The sequence below is a fragment of the Lepidochelys olivacea genome, assembly GCF_965140295.1.
Source record: "Lepidochelys olivacea isolate rLepOli2 genome assembly, chromosome: 10".
Taxonomy (NCBI): domain Eukaryota; kingdom Metazoa; phylum Chordata; order Testudines; family Cheloniidae; genus Lepidochelys; species Lepidochelys olivacea.
This window is the reverse complement of record NC_140420.1, coordinates 66,879,258-66,897,477: the sequence shown is the minus strand read 5'-3', so window position 1 is coordinate 66,897,477 and position 18,220 is coordinate 66,879,258. Positions and strand designations below refer to the sequence as shown.

The window sequence follows — 18,220 nt, the reverse complement described above, 5'->3', positions numbered from 1 at the left end:
GTGATATTTTCTGCTTAAACTAAAATGGACAAGTCACCTTTTTTCTTACCTTATTGTTGTCATTGCACAGTCTACTAATTGACACATAGTGTCTAATCTTTCTGTAGGCAAAAAACAATGCGTTATTGTCGCACCAATTCCCAGCTCTGATTCACATCTAGCGGCATTTTAAATTTACAAGATCCATACTAGCAATAAATCCATCCAGAACAAATCGTACTCTGTGAGGGCATGGAACCAATGCAGTTCAGCTGCACGGGAGGGCAGGAGGGAGGGAGGGTGGGTGGGATGTGTGTGCTGTATAGCCATGCTATGTGGGCTCATTCTCTGCTGCTGCTGGGGGAAGTTTAGGTGTATGATGTGGCTGGTGCATCTGCAATGATGTAGGTCCAGACAGACAGATTATAGGGATTAGGGGTGGAGCAGTCACCTAGGCTAGTACCATCCTAAATGCCTCCAGATCGGCATGACACTCCCTGTGCCAACCACATTTGCTTTGTACTCAGGTAATGTATACATGAGTATGGGTCCATCTCCTTTGCTTTGTATCACAAGCTGCCAGATGCTTTTGCTCCACTGATGGAAAATAGAGAGTATGAATTACTACCGAGGGATGCCAGCAATTTAAAACATCCCACTTCTTCTGCCTATAAAGAGTGGAGTTTCCACTGCTCACTTAATTAACCTATAATGTTTGTTGGATAGGAAAGAAGTTGCATATAACCTTTCCTTCATGGTAAGACAGATCAACTGAGAAGGGAGGGACATACAAAACTGGGGGTTTCCGGAGGAACGTGTACTCTTATATCATCAAGCCCATATTATTTTAATAACTCTGCATGTTTTCCACTGGCATCACCTAGGAAGAAGCATCACAACTAGCAAGTGATGATAATCAATGGAGGAACTGGACTGCCTGATGCTTCAGTAGAATAGGAGGAACTAAGGCATAAGGTAAGGTGCATGTTTGGAAAATTCCCAGAGAGTTTGGGGATTGCTACAATATGTGCCAGCTGGTCCCCCTTTCTTTATTGAAATTGCATAGGTGGACTTACCATAAATGTTCTAATAATCAATATTTACCATTCTGCTCTAAACGTCTCAGTCAATGGCCGAATGGAAGTGCTGGAAAACGGGAATTTTGCCTGAGTAAGGAATGTTAGCTCCCTTTGGGCCAAGTTCACCTGGGATGTAAGTGTAAAGGACCTACACAGATCCAGTCGCTGCACCACAGAACCAGTCTGCACACCAGCCTTGCATAGGCCAGCATGGATGGAGATGATGGGAGGGAACACAGGCTCTAGGTTTATGTGGCCCCTCCAGTGGCCTCAACACAAGGCATAATGGGAGCACGCACCACTCTATCCCGCAGGCTGGAATAATAGTCACAGGGAGTTTGGCCCAAACCCTGGCTCTGCACTGGGGTTTGGATTTCACTTCCCTTGCATACAGTGCAATTAGCAGAGCATTATGTGAGTAAAGTGGATTTTACCCTGAGAACTTAAGTGGTGGATCTGTCCCACTGCAAGCTTCCAGCTCTGCAGGGATGAATTTCACTTAGAAAGCAATAAAGACTGATGCAAGACCCACTGAAGCCAATGGGAGTTTCTGACTTCATTGAGCACTGTATCATACCTCAAATACATATTGACAAGGTACTTAACTTTTGCACTTACCCTCCCTGTCCGACGACAGGTATTATCTTCACATTTTGTTGTATGCTATCTCCATTTTTCTTTTTGGCGTAATACATTCCTTGCCATTCCTGCAAAAGTAGTCCAAGGATAATTACATTCAATTAAGTAATTAACAAACATAAGGCTATTTTTTACAAATTCCTCTTCATTTATTACTGCCAAGAGAGTCAGGAAAAAAATAAAAACAAATCTAAATTTGATATATTTTCATTTAAATCTGCTTTGCAATCCCAGACCTAGACATTCATTCTTGGGGGTCGTAGAGGCAATGCATGTGTCAGAGAAACATGGACGCAAAAAGAAGAAATATGAAAGAAGAGGAACTGAAGATGCAACTGGGGCTGAGGGTTCTCACTCCACTTACAAATGACTCATTCTTTTAGCTCATTGGAGAAATTATCCACCTCTCCAGAAAACTCAGACAGCCTCTCCCTTTGCCCAAGTATGTTATTTATAAAAACAAATTTAAGAAAATTAAACTCCAAAATAATTTCACACAATTTTGAAGCTGAATTCCAAAGACAGAAAACATGAGACATTTTTTGTATATATAATAGCACACTGACCAGTGAACTAGTTGATGGGCTCCAGAGGAGTCCAACTCTGGAGGGGTTGAAACATGCTTACTTCTTGATCTCTGAAGTTAGCATTGTAGTTATAATAGATCCACACTCTTGGGTTTCAGGCTAATGGGTGAGTAGAGCTTCTCAGAAAATGCCTGGGTTTTTTTCTGCCAAACATTTCAACTTTTTGTCAAAAATCCAAAAAATGGAAAGCTTTTGGTTTTCAGGATTTGTTGTTGTTTTTTTTAAATAATAGTCAAAAATTTCTATGGAAAGCAGAAACTTCTAGTGAAGGTTGCAGTTACTTGAAAACCCAATTTTCTGTCAAAAAATAGCTTAGATGTAAAATTTTTGGTCAGCCCTGGATACAATTTTCAGAAACTGACTATTTGCCCTCCTGTTTTAAACCTATATTTTTAAAGGACATCCTGTTAAAAAAATCTTTTTTTATTCATTGATTCTAAAGACAGAAGGGACCATTATCTGATCTCCTGTATAACAGGTGGCAGATTTCACCCAGTTACTCCTATTATTATTATTTTCATATATCTAACTCAGCAACTTCTACTTAAAGCAGAGGCTGTTCTATGTATTGGGGAATAGAAGAAACTCCACAAGTGAGACTGGCACAAACAGATGTTGTACATCCCATATTTGTCCAGTAGAATTCTTTTTCTTTCTCTGTAGCTTTCATCAGTCTTCTCCCACAATCCTGTCCCCATTCTGTCTGCTTTCTGTTCCACTGTTCACTTGACTTCTCTCCCACTCTCCTCTTTTTGTTCCTTTTTCCATAGCGTAATGCAAAACCAGTAACATTCAGTATGAAGCAGTCTGTGGACCCATGATATCTGAGTGGATTCAAAGTCATAACGACAAGTTTGTCCATCCTAGCATAAATTTAAAGAGAAAAAGAGTCTAGAAAATCTGGGTCCAAGAGCGTCCAACAATGAACTGATCATAATGGTCCCTTCTGACCTAAATATCTATGAATCTATGAATCTATGAACAACAATTTGACTGCTTACTGTATATGGGCGTCATCCAAAGCCCAGTGAAGTCACAGGGAGTCTTTTAATTGATCAGGTTTTCTATGCATATGTGTATCCATGTTAGGGTGACCAGATAGCAAGTGTGAAAAATTTGGACCGGGGGGGGGGGTAATAGGAGCTATATAAGAAAAAGACCTAAAAATCGGGACTGTCCCTATAAAATCGGGACACCTGGTCACCCTAATCCATGTGCACATACACACAGTACAGAATACTGTATATACACACCTACATTTATCCTTATATCGGAGAGAAACCAATAGACAGATGGGCCAAGACTGCACAGGCATAACTGAGGGTAGAATTTGCCCTACATTTTAATGCACTTTGCACTGGGGAGGGAGAACCAACAAGTAACGAATCCAGCATGCATAAGGACTGCATAATGACAAGCAGTGTGGGGAGGAAGTTGAGGAATGAAAAAAAAACAAAACAAAAACCAAACCTGAAAGGTTTTTCCATGCCTCTCTCTGAGAAAAGAACCGTGCACAACAAATTGGGAATCAAGCATAATATCTTCTCCCATATGTTGCATGAGGAATATAAATGAGGACTAAGCAAACATTACACAGTTCTATGCTCTTGGAATTAAAATGATACATAGCAATAGTTCCCTGACAACCAGGATAAGGGAGAGAAGAGTAATCAATCTCTAAACCCAGATAATAAGGTCAGAATATGCATAAAGGGATGAAGTCATAATGCATGGATTGAATAATTGTAGAGTTGCAAGTGCCTTCCCCTCATGTCAGAATAGAAGTAGTCACTAATGGATTTTGCTTCATATTTAAGAGGCAAAATTCACAGTTGTAATGTCTGAAAAAAACAAGAAAACCTTGAAAGGTAACATGTGGAGGAGAAGGGTCAGAAGAATTCAGTTCTGGTCTAAGACAAACACCAGCCATTAGGTAAAGTTCTTATAAGGATATTACATAAACATATTTTAAGAACTCCATATGCTTTCTCCAAGAACCTCTGTCAGCCAGCTAAATAGAGAATATGTACCTCTCGACATATGCCTTCAACTGAGCTCATCCTTATGAATGAATTACTGTCCTAGAAATACGGTGTCACAGTCACTTCAGCGTGGCCTAATGTTCTGGTGTTAAAATAAAGACTAAGAACGTCTGGTGTAAGTAGAAAAGAAAGGATCAATAACATCCTTGATATGATAATCTGCTGCTCTACTGATACCTTTGGAAGGCAATGCTTCATTACCCAGTAAGACACCAAAGCTCATTGTAAACCAAAGCTCAATGTCAAGCACAAAATCTTCCACAATGTGATCTGAGTCCAGGGAAGGGCCACTGAGTTTGGTTCATTTTTCATATAAAATTGCACACAGTGTGCACCCTTACAAACTACTCACTTGCCTTAGACAACTAAATAACTTCCCCTATAGTTTGCAGGATATATATTCCTCTGTGGAGTAACTTCCAAGCAGTGAGAGAAATTGGGTGCCTTGTCTGAATTATCAAAAGGTATCTCATGAGGGCTGGTCTACACTACCGCTTAAGTCAATGTAACTTACGTCACTCAGGGGTGTGAAAAAGACATCCCTCTGAGCAACGTAAGTTACATCAATCTAAGCGCTGTCCACAGGGACACTATGTCGGTGGGAAATACTCTCGCTGTGGTGTAGATTTGTCCTCACTTTATGAAAAGTGAAAATATCTCAAATAAAGATTTTTTTGTCCCAGATCATAGGGATCAGATGCAGCAAAACTTCTAGTCAGATGTGATCAGCTGGTTCAGATTTCACCTCAGTGGATCTAATTTGATTCATTCAACGAGTTAAGAATATGCAAGTGTTGTGTCTTAATTTCTTAAATTCGAACAGAAGGAAAATGCCCTTTTATAGCGCTGGTCTCTTGTGAGTACAGCCAGCATATGTTAATCAAAGACATCTTTTTACTTGGCTCTACAATATCATTCCTGATCACTGTATACTACATGGATTGTCCAAGTCCATTTGCTAAAACATCCCTTGCTTTACTGTGTAAAATGCCAATCAAATACTGTTTGAAGATGCTAAACTTGGCCACAGATTAATGTTTCTCAACAAAGGAGTTAAAATGCTACAGGTGTGGATGAACAGGCATAGATCCATCTTGGATCCCATTGTACAACTAGAAACATTTTCCCCAAATCTCTGGCGCAGCTCTATCAAAAATTCTGGTTTGTTACTGTGTTTGTTATGATACCATACCACGTAGTCTCAAACTGGGAAGGGTTCGTCTCATCATGAGATAAGAACTCCTACTGTGTGCTGGATGATCAGAAAACATCAGAGCACGGGTTTTTGTCTGGGCTAGAGAAATTGCTTGGTATATTGTAAGCTAGTGTAATCAAGTTACAGTGCTCACATATTTGGTTGCTAACAGGAAGCAGTCTTTTTTCATATGTACAAAGAAATCACAAACATGGAGGGAGACAGATAAATCAAATCAGATTTATCTTGACACAACCAAAACTTTTTGGAGAATGTTATTCCTTCCGGACACAAGTTTGTTTCAAATTCTCCTGGAACAATTCAGTATAAAAAAACTTTCAAAGTATTGTGATCTTTCAAACGTTGAACCACACAGTAAAATTGCATCCGCAAATGTTGTCTGGAAGAACTCTTTTTGTGTTAATAGGTAAAATTCTACATTTTTACAATCTCTATAGATTACAATCTGTTAAGTGTCCCAATGGCAAAGAAGAAGACATATGTAACAAATACAGATCTACATCGAGGAGAGTTCAAGACCTTCCAGAAATGCAGGCTTTAAAGTTTAATATCTCATTAATATTCACAGAGGGGTGTCCTGAAATCAGTATACTAAAACATGAAAATCTTGACAGCTCCATACTTAGAGGAAAATATTACTCAGTATTAGTTGTTGTTTTTTTACCATGAGTAGTCTAAAAATACATTTCTGTTAGAGGCATTTTTGTTATTACATTAAAAATAACTGAAAATGTGATAATTGGATATCTTGAATAGTAGATGCTGTAGTCATGCGGCCCAATAGAACTAACTGATCTGTATTCTTAACTTAATGACCACCACATAATGGTATCAGACCTGTACCACGTGCCTTTATTTGGATGCACCTTCACAGAGGCAACAGAACTGTGAAGTACCATCATTTTAGCCCTTGGATGTCTCTTGGATCCGTTCCAGCACTCCAGTCAATATCCAGACACTTGACAGTTTCATGTTCAGATGCACATTCCATCTGCACAGAGACACATCATTGCCTTTCTAGACAAATACTCATGTTACTACCTTGATGTACACAGTGTGACTAATCACATCTTTGTGCTGGTGTCTTGATGCATCAATGCCTAGATGTAAATAACACTAGTAATTCATTTTAACATCTCACCACACTGTCAATAATGTGGTGTTTCCCAGCAGACAGCTAGTGTGACCCAATTAGCTACCCTGACTCAGCCTTGTGTATATGCCATGGCACATCTTTGCAAATGCATCTGATTCAGAAAATTCCTCATGTTATCACCATGAACAGTGTCTCCTTAGACAGGGTACCATGACATATCTTTTCACTGGCCTCAGAAGGCATTTAGGCTTTGCTGTCAAGATGCAAATGTCAGCTCCGAGACATGCTAGGATGCACACTCACATAGTGCCACAACAATAATACAGTCAAAGGAACACCATAATGCTATGAGGCAGTCTGCAAAATCTCTGGTATCAACCTCCATATCTGGACTTTGAAGCCATCTGACTTCCCTGCACTTCCTTGGTGCAACAAATATTTCTAATGGAAATCCACTAGCGAGTTCCTTAGTCATTAGAGAACTACCTCTCTTGGGTAAGAAAAGAGCCTAGCAGTTGGAAGCTGATATGTCCCTTTAGGGTGATAGCAATTACATGCCTCTCTCCCAAGGTTTCTAAATTCTGAGCTTGCTAATCAGCTACAATGTATCATGTTGAAAATGGAGTGTGGTTCTGTTCTAATCTACCGGCCACTGGACAACTTGTTCTTTCATATCAAGTTACCTGATTTTCCTTATTCTCCACCTCCCTTTTAGGTTTTCACACCTTTTGGTGCATGCAGCATATGCCCCAAATATGTAAAGCGAGTAATACACATACATGTAACACACGTTACATAGAAACAACACAGGAGAGTGTTTTACTCTCTTACTTTTCCATGCAACTTAACTGAAAGTAACCTTTACAAAAAGGAAAATGTAATTCTTGATGAGATCCAAACCTCTTTAAACTCAGTTCAGTTCCCATTCTAGAAATGCATTACTCCATCTTATCACTTTCTTACACTATACATTACACAGCTTTATGTTTTGACAATGTCAAAAACATTTTTTTACTGCTGATAAGAATTTTCCCACCAACATAGAATATTTATTGTTCTCAGAGATTTCTTTTAATTGTTTTTCACCATTATTAAGCATACCAAATATGGGATACAATGAAGGGGCGCATGGGCACATATGTACTCGCACAAACACACCTACACAAATTGAATGAGAAGATTTAAATCATGTGGGATTCATTTCTTTAGCATCAGTAAGATTGTCCACACCCTCAGACCCACAATTTAAAGCATTTGGAGTTACAACAATGAGAGTGAGATAACACACAAGATTGGTTTTCAACGCAAGTAAAATAGAATCTACAGTAAGGAGCAGCGCTCCAAGACCCAGTGCAGCAAAGTACCAGTGGGAGTTGAGGAGTATGTGGCTCTCCTCTGTACCTTGCAGGATTGAGCCCATAATTATTGCAGTTGAGAGGACTAGACTAAGCCTGCTCCCACTGAAGTCAATAAGATGAATGCGATTGACTTCAGTGGGAAGAGGATTGGACCCCAGGTTAGTATGTTAGTGCCAAATCCTGCTAGTCACAACTAGTCTCATTGACTTCAACGGGATTACTTGCGTGAGTAAGCAAACAACACAGGTTACATACCTGTAAACTCCTTGTTGTGTTTTATGCATGGACAATTATCACTCATACAGGCAGTGTGTAATAATATCATGGAATGATAAATGATATTATACGGCTACTTACCTTTCCTATCTTTATGCAGGAATTAATAGTATCTAGGAAATCAGCTTTTTTTTCATTTATAGGCACTTCAGTTAATTCCTTTCCTATTAATTCACCTATCTGATAGCCCATCGCTGTTTCAAATGCAGGATTTACGTACTGTGAAATAAAACCAAAGCTCATTAAACACAATACTTAAAGGAAGAAAGTCAAGACAGACCTGCATTTTGACCTACCTTGTTAATACCTAGTGGTATGTTTACTAAGCTGAAATAAACGTCTTTGTATGTATTATTCATAAAACATACACTTCAATTTTTTTAGCACAACAAAACAAAAATCCAGTCCAGAAGCCTGGCGCTCTTACAAAACAAGCCTGTGTGCGCACATGAGCAGAGAGAGGGGGAAATATATTTTGTTATGGAAATACAACATAGTTTTGCATTTCTAAGAAGTTATTATAGACAACAAATACTCTTGAAAAATTAATCCTTTCAAACTGAGACCAATCTCAGTGTTGTGAAAGACACAAACAGGATGACGAGATTTTGTAGGGCAGAGGAGTATTAACCAGTAATGTTGCTAAATTCTGTCTTTTCTTTATATGAACCAGCTAAGGACTGGGGGGGGGGGTCTCTGGGCCCCACACAAAGCTCAAGAAAATGGGCTGTGTGAAGGGGAATCTAAGAGTGCTGGGAGGCAGGAATCCTTCTCCATAAACTGAAGGTGCTTGATGATGGGCGGGGGGCACAATTTAAAGGTTTGGCCCCATCCAACAGCTTGAGTCATGTCTCCCCAAGCACCCACCCCCTCTTACCCTCAGCGGCCCTTCCCTGCAGCTCCCAGATATTAGCTCTGCATGGAGAGGTACTGGCAAACAGCTGGGAGCTGCAGGGCAGGGCTGCTGCTTTAGCTCTACAGGGAGAGGCAAAAGCAGCGGCTCTCCCTGCAGCTCCCAACTTGCTGGTTTGAGCCCCAGTGTGTACAGAGGGATGGATTCAAGTCTTCAAGGACAATGAGCTTCAAGGAAATGAGTTTTGTGATTTTATTCTAGTCACTTGGGGACATTTGCTGAAACTTGACTAAAACTTACACTCAGGGGCCTTGCTGCACTTGGAATTAGCTTCGCTTGCCGTTAGGTTTTAAAGAAAAATTAAATTAATTTACAACACTTTAGGAAAAGAAAGTTTATAAAACCGTGGCTGTGTTCACCAGCAGTTATCAGCAGCATATGAAATGAGCATCACAAAAAGACTGAGAGCCAGATCTGCAGCATAACCGCAAAGATTACTTATTTTTTAAAATGTACTTGGTTTATACAGGATATTTTAAACTGAGGAAATTGTACATGAGAGCTGAATTCGTCTCATCTGTTTAGAACTATTAGGTCATATGCTTGAACCTCTTTTAAAGAAAGAGTACATATCATTGTGGATGAAATAAAATTTAGTGAACCCACAGAACAATATTTTATGCTTATAAAAATAACTAGAACAAACCTGTATCACATGGTCTTCACTTGTGATCTCAATGGCTTCTTGACTTTTTTCGAGTGCTGTAAATATTGAATTACAAGCCCTTGTAGACAGAAAAAAACCCAATGAATTAGATTTAATTTACGTGTCTCTTACAATCTATATAAAATATCATACAAAGAAAAAACACAAATTCTGGCAGGAGTTTGTGCTTTAGGGATTAATAGGGACATACTTCTTTGGCTAACTAACTTTCTGTAATGAGCATCCATACAGTAAGAAGAAATCTTCTTTTTTGGATGAGAATAAATTTGGCCTTTTTTATTGTTGATGTTTTCTCGAAATTGGTACAATTACCTTAGTTTAAATTGTGCCCGCACTTCTCCAAATTCCAGCTGAATTAGCTCATTGTAACAGGCCATGATATTGGAATTTTCTACATATCTCTGTAAATGAAAAGTTAGAAAGTTGACTTTTCTGTCAATAAAGATATGCTGTTTTAAAGAAAAAATAAATTATGAATGACAGCAGGGATGCATAAAATTAACACATTCACAAGTAAAGAGCTCTAGAAACTTTTATCAGGGATTTAACACTAACATTAACATTTCCTCCAGGTGTTACAGTTTGAAAAAAGCAATAGAAAATAAAATGTAACAACAAGATAAAAACAGCATGCTGTGTCAATGTGACTATCAACAAAGTTAATAAACAGGATCAAACTAATTTCTGTTAAAATTATTTGTCTTCATGCTGTTTAATTTAAATAACAATTAAATCATATTGTTAATAAAAAAAAGTCAAATTTCAACACTAAGTTTACATGGTGTTTAGCTTTCTAGGTCATAATTTCCTGGATAGAAACAAACAATGTTACAAACAAACAAACAAACTGTTACATGACAAGATATTAGCCCTTGCCTGGTGTGTATTCATTTTGGGCCTGAAGCAAGGCCTAAGGAAGTCAACAGAAAGACTCCCATTGACTTTGGTGGGTTTTGATTCAGACTCTTTATGTGTTTGGCCAAAGGGCTTTTCTACACATGAAGCTGTTCCTGATTAACTGTTCCCAGATAACTCCATGGGTGGACACATATTCTGTAATAAAAGTGCCATCTTCCTATTTAATTTAACCAAAGTGGGTTAAACTAAACAGGTACAAGGAACTCTTATTCCAGAATAAGCCTGTCCATGCATGGAGTTATGGCACTTCAAATACATCCCCTACGTTAATCAGAAACAACTTCCAAGTGCAGACAAGCCCTTTGAATCTTCATTCGTGCTAAAGTGCCATGGACTTCAAGGGGAGTTGATGAGGAGTAAGAATTGCAGGAATGGGTTCTAGAAAGATAATGCCAAGGCTGTCAAGCCCCTAATCCTGAAAATACTTAAGCACTCTGCATAACTTTACTTATCTGAGTAGTCCCTCTGAAGTCACTGGATCTACTCAGATGCATAAAATTACTCCCATCCTTTAGCATTTGCAGCATTGAGGTCTAACTACAAATAAGGACAGGGATGCAAAAGCGCTATGACAGAGTAGTAAACAAACTAGTGAACATGCACCATGCATCTTACTATAAATCATGCACTTTTTGTTCCATTGTCAGCTTAATGTACTGAAGAATCCACCTAACTTACACACTAATAAGCACCAAGCCTGCTTAATTGGGATAGTTGCCAGGGAACAGATTCAGTGTAATGCATTCCAGATGACTCTAAACCAGTGGTTCCCAAACTTGTTCTGCCGCTTGTGCAGGGAAAGCCCCTGGCAGGCCGGGCCGGTTTGTTTACCTGCCGCATCCACAGGTTCGGCCGATCGCAGCTTCCACTGGCCGCGGTTCGCTGCTCCAGGCCAATGGGAGCTGCTGGAAGCGGCGGCCAGTACGTCCCTCAGCCCGTGCTGCTTCCAGCAGCTCCCATTGGCCTGGAGCAGCAAACTACTGCTCTAAACAATAGATAAGAGCACCTGACAATGTTTGAACCCAGTTTACAGGTGAGAATTTGTATTTGATAGAACATCCTATGGGAAATTGATGCTATGTTCACTACAAGTTACTTCCCTGCTCTGTTACCGTATGGCTACTAATGGGTCAGTCTGGCCCATATATACTTATGAAATGAAGTGTAATGCTTTTAAATTTCTTTTAAAATCAGCATATAAAAAGTCTCTGATAGTTAGGATGATCTTGGAAGTGGTCATGTTTCTGTTTCCATTGGGATATGCTAGCTCAGGAGGAGACAATATAGAACAATGGACTAGAGAAGGTGAGGCTTTGCAGACTGGACTACTGACAAACTGGACCACTGAAAACCAAACCGCAACACAGCTTCTCATATTACATCATAGTTCACACATTACAGAACGATCCAGGGGATGACAATACATACGCACCCTTGTGAAGCCTGCTGCAATCAGTGGCAATATTGATGACTCCTCCCGATCACTATGTCTGTCAAAACAGAATGACAAAGTCAGAAATGCTTCTTTTGCTGATTCAGTCTTGGTCCCACAAAGAATCCTTAGCAGGATTGGGGCCTAAAACACACACTATGTAGCCAAGCATTACAGTTTTGTTATTGTAAATCAAATACACTTCTTGTGCTTTGATAAACATCTTGAATGTTAAGTTTAATTTTCAGTAAATGTTACGTCAAAATTATCATTTCCATTTTCAAGTATGCTCCCTAACTTTTTTGCAACACAAAAATCAATGCTTCATGCCAACAGACTTAAGAAATCGCTTGACTAGTCCATGTTTTTCTATACTCGACTCTTTACTGTTGTTGCTACCCTTGGCTAATGGAAAATATGGGGAAATTGAAAGTTGACATGGCCAACTGGTTTCAAAAGGTGACTAGTGATTTTGGGTGCCTCAAATCTTGGATGTCTAACTTGGGACATTCAGTAGGGCCTGGTTTTCCAAAGTCAGGTGCTCAGCACTTTCTGAATATCAGGACTCTTTAAGGTGTGACAAGGTGGATACCCATAAAAAGAGGCACCAAAATCACTCATTATTTTTGAAAATCTTGGCCATATAATCTTTCAATATTTAAAAAAATATGTGTATATCTTGGGATGGGAGAAGTTGGAGGAATGGCAATTGTTTTAGGTTTGGTTAAAAAGTATATCAGAGGTAAGGGAGGCTGGTGAAGCAGGTGATGTAATTGCTTGCATTTAAATAGTTCTTCTGATTTGAAAACCTCAGGGCACTCTAAGTGGGTATAATTCCTCTCTTTTACAGATGGGAAAACTGAGGCATAGCAAAATTAAGGGACTTGCCCAAGGTGAGACAGAGTCAGTGGCAGATTAGAGAATAGATCTAGGTATCTTAGCTTCCAGTGAGACAGCTGCTGGAATAATGTGCTCAGTTCTGGTGCCCAGAATTCAAGAAGGATGCTGATAAATTGGAGGGGGTTCATTGGCACAAAAATGGTTTTTCTACAGTAAGATAATTGACACATGATCAATAGCTCCCAGTAAAATCCTAAATGGACATAAGGCATTTGCATTTACCGTCAGGTTGCTAGGCGAAGTCAAGCACTATACTCCCTGCCTGTGGCTGGCTCACTTTGTTTATCTTGCGCTAAAAGTCCAGTGCCTTGTCTTGCCACGTTCTTACGGTGGGATAGCTAACATGTGTTAGTTATACCATGGTAAAAACACACCTTTATCTTTGGTCAGTGAAGACACAGCCGTACAATGTACTATTCAGTAGAAAATCGGTCCCATGGCATGTCTACACTGCAATAGGAGGTGATCCGCAGCTTGGGAAGGCATATCCACGCTTGCTTTCATCTAGCTAGCATGGCTAAAAATAGCAGTGAAGACCTGGCAGCACAGGCTTCAGCATGGTCTGTATAAGCCTGCCCCACACCCTGGATATGTATTTGCATTGCTAGCCTGTGCAAGGGTCCATGCTGCTGCAACATCCCTGCTAGTTTTAGCTGGGCTTCCTAGATTAAACCTTGCACAGGTACATAGGCACCGACTCCAGGCATGCTCCGGGGCTGGAGCACCCATGGGGAAAAAATTAGTGGGTGCTCTACACCCACTGGCACCCAAGCTCCCCTCCCCACCCTGCCCCACCTCACCTCCTCCTCCGCCACCTCCTCCCCTGAGCGCTCCGCATCCCCGCTCCTCCACCTACCTCCCAGCGCTTGCCGCCGCCAAACAGCTATAGCAAGCCCCAGGAGGGACGGGGGAGGAGCAGGAAAGAGGCGGGGCTGGAGTGGGGATTTGGGGAAGGAGTCGGAATAGGGGCAGGGAGGGGTCGGAGTTGGGGCGGGGACTTTGAGGAAGGGGTTAGAATGGGGGTGGGAGGAGCTGGGGCAGGGGTGGAGTCGGGGTGGGGCCAGGGGCAGAGAGGGGTCGAGCACCTCTCTCTCTCTCTCTCTCTCTCCCTCCCTTATTTTCTTTTTTCCCCTTTAAATTACTCGCATAAAAGCCAATCCAGCTTTAAGGACTGCCATGGCTGTGTATGTGACCTAGTTGTCACAGTCATAAGATTTGCCAGCAGCTTCCTTTGCCGTGGCCTAAAGTGCCACCTGCCAGCTTATTTTTCTTTTGGCCAATGCTTCTTTCTGCTAAGATTGTACTCCAAACACAGTGCAGTGGAATCAAACAAGAGAAAAAGAGGAGGAAGTAGTCAAGATCAAGACTGTCTAAGTGGGGGGGGTGATTCATTAGGCCGGGACAGAGGCAGCCATTGGGCCTGACTTCAGCAGAAAGGTAAGGAATACTAACAGAGCTGGATCTGTAGTGGAGAGGAGGAGTTGGAGAGACTAGAACAGAGGGTGGGTAAAGGTGGCTGGACAACCCTCCCAGAGGCTTTCACTGAAACAGCAACAAAACTAGTTTCAGGAGAACAAGCAAGACTAGCAGGACAGGACTTCAGTACAGGGGTAATCCTAGCAAACTAGGACAAATGGTCTCCCTAGACAGCAGTGAACAAAGCATCCACTCAAAGAGGTCATGGAGAAGGGATGAGAGGTGACAGGCCTACTGGGCAGTTTAGTATCTAGGGATACTGACAGCTACAAGGAGGGTCTTCCATGAGTTGTAAAACATTCAGCCTTGAGAAGGATCCACAGCTTGGCACACAGTGCTATGTTTTTTGGTCAAATCATGTTCTTAAAAGTTTCAGTGATATGGGGGTGGGGGGAGGGAATATCTCGTGCAATGCAGAAATCAAAAGGCAAGGCTACACCCCTCCTGCAGCAGAGGATGGTGAACACAGTACCCAGTAGAAATATAGTGTCACCAACACAATAAAGTGTTCTAATTTAGAGCTATTGTTCTAGTATTTACAATGATTAGATTCACATTCATTTGATTGTTTATGTTGGAAAATAAAGATATTTGCAATTTACCTTCGTACTACACCAATTATGACTGTATTTTCTGAGGCTTTAGTTGTTCTGATAGACCTTAAAATAAAGAAACAAGATCACTTAACATTTCTGTAGTTCATCTTCAATAAATCCTACAGTGTCTTTAGAAAATCCCTTTCTTAAATGCTTAATTCTAAAAAAACCAAAACCAAATCAAAACTGAGTCCCCAGCTTGTTTGGTAATTACAAAAGAAGACTATGTTGAGCAGTTTATGAGTATCAGTGGAAAAAACAACATGCAAATTGTAGATTAGTCCAGATTTTGGCCAAGCCCTGGTGAGGAAATAGCAAATATATTCCCCTCACAAATGACATGAAACCCATATCGACACTACATTCACAATGCTCCATTCCAAAAGAAGCCATGCAGTTATGCATGTTTCAGACTTGTCCTCGATCAGTTATTGAGCATTTTACTCTGCTGAAGAATTGAGTGGTAAAAATTTAACCAAGGGAACATCAGTGCTCTCCTGCCTTCTCCTGACAGATCTTAAACTAATTCCTTTATTTTAACAAGAAGTAAAGCATTTGTCCCAGTGCCCTGACCCCACTGCACTCACCTGCAGTCAGAACTCTGACCCCTGCACCCCCATCCCTATCAGATATTTAGTCTAGACATGCTCCCAGGGAGTATTTCACTAGAAAGTCAGTGAAAACAAGACACTGCTGCATTTTCAGACCTTGAAGAGCTATGAAAGAATATTTCTCCCCCTATTCATGTGCTATAGTAGTTGGTGGGGGTTGTTTTGGAGTAAATTTGTAATACAAGACTTTTGAGAAAGATTATGTATTTCAGGCCAGATTTGCAAACACTGTAGGTGTGCAATTGTGCACACAAAATATTGCCTCATTTGCACATGTAGTTGCATGGGAAATTTCAAGAAATTGAGCATACAAACAGAGGTGCTGGAACAATTTTTATAGAGGGGGTGCAGAGAGCCATTGAATCAAACTGTACATCCAGTATATAATGGAAATCACTTTAAGCCAAGGGGTGTGGCAGCACCGCCAGTTCCAGCACCTAGGCATATAAATGGCTAATTAAATGAATTTATGTATGGAATTCCCAGATTTCTGTGTACAAATTAGGCATGCAACTGTGGGTCTAAGCGTTTGAAACTCCAGCACTTCAGCCTCACTTTGTCTATAAAGTCTCAGCAGTTGTTTATTGCTTTGCAAATGACAAATCAATTGTGTACACCCCTCAGGTATCATTGCTTTTTGCACCTTTCTAAATTTTTATCAAAAAGCTAATATATAAATGACAAATTTGTGGTGACAGATTCACTATAATTTTATACATTCTTCCTGCCTAAAATCACATTCTGAGTTTTCCATCTATTCCTTTATAATAAAAACACTATTTTTCAAATTCCATTGTTATGGAACTTACCTGCATAGAGCTTCTGCATCAAAATATCTGGAATGTCTATGGTCGATAATAATAATTTCATGCTGTTTATCCAGAAAACATTCCAGTGCAGATTCAGGTGTCCTGGCAATATTACACCGAAACCCAGCCTTCTCACAGGCCCAACAGAACCCGTTACTCTGGTTATCTTCTTTGGCAAACACTAAAAGTACCTGAGTCAAAGAAACAGAGTGAATCACGTTTAAAAGATCTTTAAATATACAGTACAGCTGCTATTTCTACAAGTCCTAAACCACTTTATGAAAACTTTAGTGAAGTCCATTTAGAAGATTTATGTACAATATTTAATAAGATTGTTTTTGATAGAGCCAAAGGAATATTTTAATGGGAACACTATTAAAACTAGAATACAGTTTGTGTAATAAGACTAAACATATGGTTTATCATAGAAATAGTCTGTGATATGCCCTTTTACAGATATACAAGTAACTTTCATTCATTTTGCTTGCTTTGACCCCGTTCCAGCAAAGTAGTTAAAATGGGTGTCATTGTAAGCATGTGAGCAGTCCCAGGCACATGCTTAAGGGCTTTGCTGGACTGGGCCTTAGTACAGGATGTCCACTTGCTAACACTGCTGGAATCACAGACTAAATAATTTGTGGGGAAATCTGCACAGATGCTGCAGTGGCATGATGGAAAACAAGTTGTGCCTTCCATCTCATCCTGACTCCCCTAAAATATTGTGACTAGCAAGAACTATGGGAGTCCTGGTGAGCTCATGGGGTTCTGAGGTCAAGGACGGTATTCCTATGCATGCAGCTTGCCCCAGCTATGACTCTTGCAATTCATTCCAAAGGGAGTGTGCTGTGGTTAAAATAAAAATCTGAGAGTCAGGAATTCTGGGACCTAGGGCTGGCTTGGTCACAAACTCATGCCGTAACCTTTGGCAAGGTTAGTGTCTCTGTGCTTCAGTTTCTTTTTTCTTTGAAATGGGGATAAGAATGCTTACCCACTTCATATGGGTGTGGGGAGGCTTAATTCCTTCATGTTTGTATGGTGTTCGGATAACCACGATGGAAGGTGCTATAGAAGTTGAAGAGGGCCAGATCCAAAGGTCATTAAAGTCTACAGAAAAACTGCCATTGACTGAAACAGGCTTTGCATCAGGATGACACTGTGTAGGGAGTGAGGAAGAGGCTTTATTTGGGCTGTTTGCAGACAGAATACAGGCCTTTAATTAATGCTGCTTTTGCAGATAATACAACGTGTGTGTCCATTTTTGGAAAGGGGCAATAAAGTCACTTTCAGAATTTGGCTATTGTCACACAACACCAAAACTTTCAGTAATTTAATCAAACTACAGTAAGATATGTATACTCTGGTCAAACAATAATGTATAGCTTCTGTAACTCACACCACATCCTGCTGAACTTTATACTTCTGGGCTATTTTAAGAATTCCAGCAGTAGTTACACTTTGGACCCAGTTGGCGGAATGTCTATCAATAAATCTTAACAGTTACATGTAGTGCATATTTTTGTAAGAGTGAAGGACTTTGTGTTCATTTAACTCAGATTCCTTTTATAGCAACCAATAGTAGTTTATGCTAAACTCTCTGTAAAAACATGTAATAGTTTGGGCTATTTT

The 18,220-nt window shown here is 40.2% G+C and overlaps 1 protein-coding gene across 3 annotated transcripts in view; it reads right to left on the bottom strand.

Annotated features, from left to right (window-relative positions):
- The window catches only part of PDE8A (phosphodiesterase 8A), a 195,677-nt gene that overhangs the window by 33,412 nt on the left and 144,045 nt on the right, over positions 1-18,220 (bottom strand). For all 3 annotated transcript variants that reach the window (XM_084642182.1, XM_084642184.1, XM_084642183.1), the window contains exons 3-10: positions 16,595-16,785; positions 15,181-15,237; positions 12,203-12,260; positions 10,165-10,253; positions 9,832-9,910; positions 8,354-8,491; positions 1,677-1,765; positions 50-101 (exon numbers count right to left, since the gene is read on the bottom strand). In XM_084642182.1, the coding sequence (XP_084498308.1) occupies positions 50-101; positions 1,677-1,765; positions 8,354-8,491; positions 9,832-9,910; positions 10,165-10,253; positions 12,203-12,260; positions 15,181-15,237; positions 16,595-16,785 (753 nt within the window). The remainder of the gene's footprint in view (positions 1-49; positions 102-1,676; positions 1,766-8,353; positions 8,492-9,831; positions 9,911-10,164; positions 10,254-12,202; positions 12,261-15,180; positions 15,238-16,594; positions 16,786-18,220) is intronic.